Here is a 10,279-nt window from a genome sequence, read left to right as displayed (position 1 = left end):
ACCCTGATTTTAGTGGATGAGAAAAGGTATAACTGCATAGGATCTGCCAAATGAAGCCAAATGATGGATTATTACACTAAAAATGTTCAAACAAATGACATAAATCCTGTCACAAAGTTAATTATACTGTTAGCTTTGTTGCTCAATGGAGTCTAGAGAGAACACTGAAATCTGAAAGTAGCATATTTGATGCTTCGATTTCAATACACCTCAGGTCAAAAACACAAAAATAAACATTTTGAATGTTTAATTACGTAAATTTCAAAAAAAAAGAAAAATGAGAAACTTGGATATTCAACCTCTTGATCATGGCCATGTTTATTCCTACAGCCTGGGATTTGGATTTACTCCAATTTTCATTTTTAAGAGGATTGAAAAGCATTCATAATATTCCTCTCATTCTTTCAGTCTGAACGATCACAAACAACAGAATCCAAAACTGATCATTCACCTGGGCAGCAGGGACTTCATACCGCCTTAATTAAAATAAACAGTAAGAATAAGGAAAAGACGGAGACATCCAGGTCATTTTCAGCCTGACTTGAGAATTGGCTAATAGTTGCTTCTTCTAATGTTTGGCCAGTGGATGTGAAATATATTAAAAACAGAACAGGAACTACACCAGAGGGGCACCGTCAGAAGCAGCTAGTAAATTGTGCAACTGTTGAGCAAGCTTGGATGCAGGTGCATGGATGACAAAATACTTAATGCTGGCTTTGAACTCCTCAAATAGATATGAAAATGCTTGAAAATTGCAAAGATGTATGCAGATGATACTGTCGTATACATTTCACTGAAAAGACTCCTCAGCAGACTATTCTGCCTTTACATATTTATTTATCCAGTGGACCTTTGATTTGTATAAACATAGTAGTAAAATTATTTCACTGAGTTATTTAAAGTAAACATAATGGTTTACTTTCTTCAGTTTGAAATTGCTGATTAAAAGATGTTGATTTTAGACTTTTATTTTTACCTTCAAGCTTCAACAACAACTGAAACAAATAAAAATCTAATTTTCTTTCCTCTTCATTATGAATTTTGTGTAAGAGAGTGAAACCGATGAAGCAGAGCACAGACCTGGATGGAGGATCACTGCTCCATTAAATGTGCAGGTCAAATGTAAAGAAATCATTTATTTTCACTATGACCTCATGGCAAAATGATCAATGACTCTACAGTGTCCATTAAAGTTGTTCTGCTTCCATGTTGTTGGAATCCATTATGGATAATTCAGCTATAAAGTTGGGCTATTTTGTTAATAAATTCTCATACTTGATTAGAAATACTTGTGTCAGTGATCATTCCTGGTTGTGTGAAGAGTTTCTGAACTCATTCCTTCACAAGAGACTGAGTTTGGCTTATGATTCAAGGGATGCTGGAGTTGGTACCCCAATTAAACTAAATAATATTAATTTTATTACTTTAACAAATAATAAATTATTGATTACAGTTATTAATAATTACAAAAACCAAACACCAACGCAAGTTCTGCCTTTCACAGGGTTGAATCCCGGCCTGGTGACTATTGTCTTTCCCCTCTCTCATAACCCACGTTCCTGTCTCTGACCAGTACCACAGAGCTGACCAAACCTTAAAAAATATATGGTGGTAGCAGCATGCTGAGGGGAAGTAGGAGATGTAGGACTCAAGCTGAGGAGAGTCAGGAGGTGTGAAGTCAGCTGTCATGGGGCAAAGGTCATTCACAAAACAAAAATATGACGCAGCATATTGGAAAATATCATTCAATACATTAAGCAAAATATTTCCATATATGAGATTTTGTATTTACATTTTCCAATATATCGCAATATAACCATAAGTCATATATATATATTCTATTAAAATTAACATATTCGAATATATTACAATATACTTGCAGTGACACATTGGTAAATACCATTTTCTATTTTAAGCTTCTTTTGTGCTCAAAGGTAATGAGGACAATTTCAGAACAGGAATATGGGACATTTTATTTCATAAAGACTGTCACGCATTTATCAGATCAGCTTTGTTAGACTTCAGACAGCTGATGGCAGAAAGGTTCTCTAGTGGACACAATCTGACAAAAACTGACTTGATTATTTAAAATGTGTAAGCATGAAGAGAACAATGCATTAATGGTGATAATGATTAACTGACTTCCTGTTTCACCTGCATCTGCTGGTGCACTCATGTAGAGCACCTGCCTTCTGCTCTCTCATCACACCTGCAACCCGTTAGCTAATCAGCCCTGGTCTTTTGTTCCATCATTCAGCCTCCCAGTATTTAAACACGTCTGCTGTCACTCCTTGCTGGTTGCTCCCCTCACTTCACCGCTATAGCCTGCTGTCTTTTTGCACCTGGTTTTGTTTTGTTCTGGGTCCCTGTGTTTCCAGTATTTTGTAACATTACATGCTTTTAGTCACTGCTTACGCAACAACATACTGCTTTAGACAAATAAAAAAATTTGCGTGGTGTGTATACTTATTTATCTTTGACTTGTCGTATAAATGTGTTGGGTTCACATAGATTCGTATACACATAGGTGGTAAAATAGATTTCTGTCAGTCAGCCAGTGGGCGAGGCAGCCAGTCATGCAGGAGTCAGAGCAGGAGAGGCAGCAAGTAACCCTATGCCAGGGTTATTGTTTGCCTGCAACTTGAAATAAACACCAAGTGCAATTTCAACCTTTTTGCGCTGCGTAAACCACAAATCCATGGCGCCTCAAGTGATCATTTCATTGTGTGCCTTCAGTTTGATCAGTCAAGTTTTTGGGGTTTTTTTGTTTTCAAATGGTCAATAAAACAACCATATTCACAATAAACAAACACTTCCAAGTCAGATCGGGAACCAGTTCAGGTTTTTCTTTTTTACACAACAATATGTTTGAGTTGGGAAACCTTGTTGATCATATCATTCAAGCCAGGCATCCATGTTTAACTTCTTCTTCTTTTTCTTCTTCTTCTTTCTCTTCAGATATACAGGATGAGAGCTCACCTAAGTGAACTGAGACGTCCTCCTCCTCACTGTGCTCTCCATGATAAAGCTTCTCCAGCTTCTCCCTGTGAAAAAACACAAGGAAATATTACAAGATCTGAAAATATTCAGTATTGGAGAAAAGAATAGTTTTTCAAACCTATGGTAAATCCTCTGGAAGGGCTATCCAAATCAGACTGCTGGCTCCGATCACAGCATCCTGGATCCTCACTGATGTTGACCAGGTTGGTGCTCCATTTATTCCAGTTCATTTCCTCGACCCTAAGGAGACAAGGCGACACATGCTACCGTTATTTCCAGCTGTGCAACACCTGAGGTAGCTCTAAATAGCCTGAAACCCTGTGAACACTTTTTTCCTCACTAATACCAGGGTTTCCCCCAGTGTATAGTAAGCCTGGCGGGCCACCAGGCTTTACTTGTGCCCTTACCAGGCTAAACATTGTTAACTTTTTTAAAGATTGCATTTGTTTTAAGACTTTATAGTTGGTGTTTAGGTATTAATCTTCCAGAATTCCAATAACACATAATTATCAAGTCATATATTTCCAAATTTCCTGTCAACTTTATACATTTTTTAACTCAGAATCACAGTGATGGATGAATGACTGCCCTAGCGCCCTAGGTTTAACAAGTTTTCTGGGGGAAACCCTGAATATAATATGTAAACTTCTGATTTTGAAGAGATTAAAACTGTAAAATATGTAACCTTTCTAAAATGTTTTTTACATATTTATTATTCTATGCTATTGCAATCTGCGTAATTGCACCTCTCCTGGTGAAAAACAACTAATCAGAGCCAGGAGGAAGGTCTCAGTGCTGTCAATCATGATCATGTATGTGCTGCTTAATATGATAATGGTGGAGAAACAACATAGTGACATAATTCAGCTTTGACAAATAGACCTCTCATTTATTCCCTATCTCATTTTTGTGGCATTTAGCAAATAGAAATCCTGATCAGATTTCAGTGATGCTCTTCCACTGGATTAATTGTATATTAAGCTTCATTATAACAACATAGTGCAAGCTAGCTATATTGAGCATTATCACTTTGACCAAAGGTTTGCCAATAAGATATATAAACAATAAATAAAAATAATGAATAATCAATATTAAAAAATCACCAATGGGTACAGTCTTTCTAGCACTGTTGGCTCACATCATCAGTGCTAGAAACACTAACTGGGTTTCTAACCCCTACTAATTTATCCAGGAAGGATGGATAAATGGAATGAATTGATAAATATATTTAATCATTTAATCCAGTTGGATGTTGGATGGCAAAGAATCAGGTTTTATCAGTCACAAAAACTATAAATAAAGGTTCCACAGCCATTTGTATGTTTGAGTAGCTGAAATAAACATAAAGAGGCCTACCTGAAACACCTTCGACGATCGTCTCCAAAAGCGGTGCCGAGTTTAATCTCCACCCCAGAGCGAAAACTTTTCTTCAGACAGCAGAGTAGCCGCTTCTCCATCTCCAGGATTGTGAGAGCCCTCTGGGGACGACAGCAGCCCATTTAATACCTGCTCTCCAACAGACACCAATGTGGATGGCATTCACTCACCTGCACCCTCCAAATGCCAGCGCTCTCCATAGTGGTCTTTTTCACAGTGTTGTTCATTAAGGCTATGAGCATGTTGAGCAGCAGGATGTAGGAAAGAACAACGTAGCCAATAAGGAGGAGGTAGAAGACCTCCATGTACTGGTGAGCCTGGATGAACTCGATGTCGCCCATGCCTATGGTGAACTTGAAGAGCTGCAGGATGGTATGAGGGACGCTTTCGTAGCCAGCTGTGACACATTTTTTACCAGTTGTGGGGGCATCAGAAGGACTTGGACTCCCTTGTTTTGTTTGGTTTTTGAGTGGAGGTTCCATAAGCAGTGTGACCATGGCTGTAACAAGAGACAAATACAAATACATGTGAAAATACTGACAAGCCTAGAGTAGTTAACTCTCTATTTACTGGAGCTGAGATAAAATACCTGCTGAAAATCCCAAGAGGAAAACGATGTAAACAAAAAAGAAGCGCAAGATATCGCTGACAATCATCTGCAAAGAAATCAGAAGTTAGATGGCAAACAATTCACTTCAACGTCAGTCGCAGCTGACCCCTACCATCTGTATCATGATACTGTAGATGCCCATGTGTTTGTTGCCCCTGGCGTAGTACAGCACGTTCACCCAGCTGAGAGTCAGACAGATCACCAGGAAGCCCAGGTACTCCTTCCTCCCCGCCCAGTACAGAACAGTGGCGACCAGGAACAGTAAGCCCTGCGCGAAGCTAACGACAGCATGGATGTTAGATTGACTCAGTGCATGTGACCCAAGTTTACTTGTAGTCACTACTGTCTTTGCAGAAATAGTCATATCTAGTGAACTTTTTCAAATATTTACTTGTTACAACCACAAACTTATGTCTTGACTTGGGAATTTATATCACTAAATAATATATGGTAGTGTATAATTGTGCATAGGAAGACACTTTTAATAATTATAATCTGCTAAGTGTTGGTTTAAAACCCAACACCCAGTAAAGTCCTCAAAATGTCACATCCATCCATCCATCCATCCATTTTCTGTTCACCCTTGTCCCTAATGGGGTCGGGAGGGTTGCTGGTGCCTATCTCCAGCTACATTCCAGGCGGGAGGCGGGGTACACCCTGGACAGGTCGCCAGTCTGTCGCAGGGCAACACAAAGACTTACAGGACAAACAACCATTCACACACACTAGGGAGAATTTTAGAGAGACCAATTAACCTAACAGTCATGTTTTTGGACTGTGGGAGGAAGCCGGAGTACCCGGAGAGAACCCACGCATGCACAGGGAGAACATGCAAACTCCATGCAGAAAGACCCCGGCCGGGAATTGAACCCAGGACCTTCTTGCTGCAAGGCAACAGTGCTACCAACTGCGCCACTGTGCAGCCCTCAAAATGTCACAGTGTTTCCATATTAGACAATCTGAAACTATTATTGATCAAATCTGTAACAAAATAATAGTAGAAAACGATACTCACAAGAGAATCTCATAATATCCATCTATCAGCAGTGTCTGCAGCTTTGGCCGCTTCCTCGTCATGCCTAGAATCTGGGATTATGACATTATAGAAAAAGATGTCTAACTCATTTTCATTTTGGGCCACAACAAGATCATGAATGTTCTCAAAGGGCCAGTTGTGGCCGAACGTTTTGATAAGACTACCCATTAACAAACTAATAAATAGTTATCTCTGCATTTGATGAGCATTTCATAAAATTAAATGATAATGAATGTCTTTTCACACTGATGTAATTTGGTGGCATACAGATAAAGATGCTTTGATGTAATTGATAAAATACATTTCTACTTATCTTCAAGCTGTTTTTTGAAGGTCCTTTTAATGAAGCCCTCTAGAGGCAAGAGGGCCACATAAAAAAACTATGGTGGTTCAAATTTGGCCCATAGGCCTTGGGTTTGACACGTGTCATAGAGGTTTTACTAAACTTAAACCTATACAAGGTGCTGATATAAACCAAATGTGGCTCACATACCCCTGTGACAAAGAAATAGCAGTTTGCTAGTAAAGTCAGCAGCTGGCCTGAAACATACAGGTAATCCCAGGCGTCATCAGGGATAAACGGGAGCTGTGGGACACAGAGGAGACATTAGTTCAGGTCCGTCTCAGGTTCTGTTAATCACTGTTTAAATCTGTTTACCTGTGTAGCATCTTTTTTATTGTAGGCTACAACAGTGAAGATGATCAGGTACACAAGGTAGACCAGGAAGTTGAAAAAGAACATTCCACGTCCAAACTTCTTCCACTTATCCTCCAGGAGGCAGCTGAGCGGCTCCTTCTCCAGCATCTCGTGGCGGTTCTGACAAGAGACACGACCTTGTGACCTCAATGACACCTTAAGGTTTTTCTGAGTTTGCCTGCAAAGCTGGGACTCACGGGAATTTCACTGCCATAGATTAGAATTTCCAGAACAGAGTTGTTCTCGTTTGTGTCCAAAGAGGTCAGGTCATACAGAGAACTGTGGACGGGTCCATAAGCCCACTCAGTGAATTTACGGGACAAGTGCTTGAAGTGATTCACCTGGAATTCCCTTTGTAGGATGTGAGAAAATACCTGTAGACAAATAAAAGAAAGGAAGTTATAAACAGTTTGTGACAGTTCAGACTCACCTGGTTAGAGACAAAAGGATTCTATTCTAGTCACAACTGAGGGCTCCAACCATATTAGTCTTTTTTTTTTTTTTTTTAAGTTTTTAAAGGTTTGCATTTACCCCAATCTTGCCATTCTTGGCAGCCAGTTTGAGAGGTGTGAGTCCATCGTTGTTCTCTTTCTCCTCCAGCTTTATCTTGGGATGCAGTCGGGCGTTGGTCTTTAGGATGCGATCATAAATGGCCGTTACGAATTCTGTGTTCTCCTTCGAGTTATCGGCCACCAACACCAGGGCGTGCAGCACTGTGTTGCCGTGAGAGTCAGCCATCTTGGCGTCTGCTGGAAACTCATTCTCCATTAAGTAGCTCACTATGTCAGGCTGGTTTGTGCAGGCTGCTAGAGACAGGGGCAGCTCACCTATAATGGAATAATTAAACAATATGAATCACAACAAATACTGTGCTACCTCTGAGAAATGGTGGTTGAGGCGTCATGCTGAGGGTTTGTTACACGGCAACCGCTACTGGTGAAATTCACAAAGGAATTGGGAAAATAAAGTGGAGCTTCCTCCAAATCTGTCAACTTTACCTCATATTGCCGGTAAGATGGTTGACACACTTCGGTGTTCCATCAAAAATAATAATCCCAAACAAAACTGGTATTGGAGTGGACAAAGCATACCAACAGATGTGATATAACAGTCAACTATCGCCTCAGGTGTTAAAAAGTACCATTACCCAGCATTAGGTGGCACTATTATAGAGAGTAATTAGCCTGGTAAAAACCAGCCCTGTGTCGTTCACAGAGCTGGTTCAAACTTTACAATAGCTTAATCCTTGAATGACTGCATTACCTGACGCAGGTCATGCCTATTTATGCTTAACTATCCCCTCCTTTAAACAGTAGGTGTTGCTAATGTCAATTGCTGAGAAACAGGAACATTTCTAATAACGGATTTGAGTAGGTAGGGAATTTTAACCCAAGTAAAAATAAAACTCCACGTCTTTCCACATTTCATAGATATTGTTAATAAACAGTGGTGTTTTGTTTGTTTTTGATGACTCTACAACTCTATGATAGTTTGGTTACACTCTCCACAAATGACTTAGAGATATTAGCAAAACACTGTTTTACTGTGACTCTTTTGCATGATGTGACAACTCAATAATGGCCACATACTCCCAAAAAACAATTTGGAATGGTCTTCCTGCATCCTCTTATGTTGTATTTATAACAGAGACACTGGAATAGGCCAAAATTGGTTGGGTTTTTTTTGTCAAAACCAAACTTTCTCCCCACAAACTTACCAAAGTAGAAGTTGGGACCATCATGAGGCTGAAAAAACTTCCCACAGGCTTTGGCATGAACATCTGCACCTTTGCTGACCAGCAGCTTTACATAGGACATACTCCTCCTCTCAATGGCTATATGTAGAGCAGTTTGACCTATAATAAACATAGCAAAACATATTTTTTATAATTTTTTGTTGTTAAAAACAAAAAAGGACACTATTAATTGGTACTTCAAAATGGTGGAACATGGAAAAAGAGAGCAGACTGACAAGTTTAAGCTTTTATTCAGAAGAAAGTTGACCTTTATAGTAGCTATTAGTGAATGCAGCGTTCACAAACTCTTTAATGTCGCCGATCCTCTCTGAAACGCTGACCAGCTCCTCTATGGTTTCGTTCTTGCCATCTTTGAGGTGCAGCAGAGCTTTCATCAGGGCGGTTTTACCGTACGACTGATCTGTAGATGTGACCGCATGTTGGGGGAGTCAGAACACAGATCTGCTGTTTGGGACACCTGCTGGGTTATGGCTACCTTACACACTTACACAGAGAGTCAGAGAGTTTCTTCATGTTCTGATTCAAGTACTGGTATAGGCCGTCCAGTTTGTTGATGTCCCTGCTGGCCACTGCTTCAAACAGACGCTCAATGGTGAAAGTGGAGCTGTCTCTCTTTGGCTGTGATGCCTCACCTTCAATCTCTCTGGAAACAAAAGTTGTTGCATATCTCAGGGTTTACTGTGGATCAAGCAGTTTTTTAGTCCATTGTAATCAGTAATAAGTGGCTTGACAGCTCACAGTACCCATGTGGTGATGTAATGGTAAATTAAAGCAGAATCTATGTCTGTGTGCAGAGACTCACTTGTCAAAGTTGAGATTGAATCGGATTTGAGGCTTGACTGGCTCCATTTCCTCCTGGTAGTCGGTGTCCATGGGGGCCTTAGGGGCCTCCTTGCTCAACCCTAAAGCAGAAGCCAAGCCATCCTTCTTTGGTGCCTTTTGCTTCCGTTTCTCCTCCTCCGTTCTGTCATCTGCCTCCAGATGGAAATCAGAAATCTCTGATTTCCTCATCTTTACATAAAACTCTGGTAATCTGGAATGAAACATGACAAGTGTTTTAACGTTCAGTTGGTCTCAAAGGGAACAAAAGTATGATCATTTTTGGGTAAATACCTCCTGAGTGTTATGAAGCATGCTATGATGTCTTTTCTTGACTACTGTTGTGTTTTAGCAATATACTTGAATTGGTTTTGATTAGAAAGCTAACCACTCTTGGCCTGTGTAGTTGTGTAGTTCAATTACCAGTTGGTTGTAGTTTTGAGACAGAACAAATCCAGGTTTACTCAGCTGGTTGTAGATTGGGGTTCCACAAAGCTGCTGTCTCAGTCCCTTGCTTTACAGAGTAGACACCAGTAATATTACTCACTGCAAATATTAATTGACAATGAGACGTCAACAACTTGACTTTGAATGTGACTAAACTCAAAGAAGTTATTAAGGATTTTCAAAAAACCTAAAAATGCAACCTGATTTCATAAGCAAATTTTCAACTGAAACTTTAAATCCCTTTAAATTTCTTTTTATGTTAACCTAATCCAATCTTTTTTTTTTCCATTTTTTTCTCCGAAAAGTTTTTGTGGCTCTAGTGGCTCGTATTTTTTTGACAGTAGGCAGACAGAAAGGAGGGTGAGGAGAGGGGGGAAGACATGCGGGTCATCGGGACCGGGAGTCGAACCCGCGACGTCCGTGTCAAGGACTAAGGCCTCCAAACGTGGGGCGTGCTAACCCCCTGCGCTACCACAGCACGCCCCAACCTAATCCAATCTTATAGTATCTGCACAGAAATGAAAGAGGGCTCATTAC

The 10,279-nt window shown here is 40.1% G+C and overlaps 1 protein-coding gene across 1 annotated transcript; it reads right to left on the bottom strand.

The window, feature by feature from the left end:
• Positions 1-3,086: 3,086 nt before the first annotated feature.
• Positions 3,087-9,547, bottom strand: LOC116728831 (transient receptor potential cation channel subfamily V member 1-like). The gene is made up of 14 exons (XM_032577147.1): positions 9,279-9,547; positions 8,965-9,119; positions 8,724-8,876; positions 8,438-8,575; positions 7,252-7,547; positions 6,918-7,094; positions 6,682-6,840; positions 6,517-6,609; positions 6,003-6,073; positions 5,100-5,265; positions 4,967-5,033; positions 4,548-4,876; positions 4,357-4,478; positions 3,087-3,240 (listed from the first exon to the last, which is right to left on the bottom strand). Exons 1-14 carry the CDS (start codon positions 9,521-9,523, stop codon positions 3,087-3,089), a joined length of 2,325 nt encoding a protein of 774 aa, XP_032433038.1. The 5' UTR covers positions 9,524-9,547.
• Between the last annotated feature and the right edge of the window lie 732 nt (positions 9,548-10,279).

The sequence above is a fragment of the Xiphophorus hellerii genome, chromosome 11, assembly GCF_003331165.1.
Source record: "Xiphophorus hellerii strain 12219 chromosome 11, Xiphophorus_hellerii-4.1, whole genome shotgun sequence".
In the NCBI taxonomy this organism is placed as follows: domain Eukaryota; kingdom Metazoa; phylum Chordata; class Actinopteri; order Cyprinodontiformes; family Poeciliidae; genus Xiphophorus; species Xiphophorus hellerii.
Note: the sequence above shows the minus strand (reverse complement) of the source record. Positions and strands in the feature narration are given on the sequence as shown.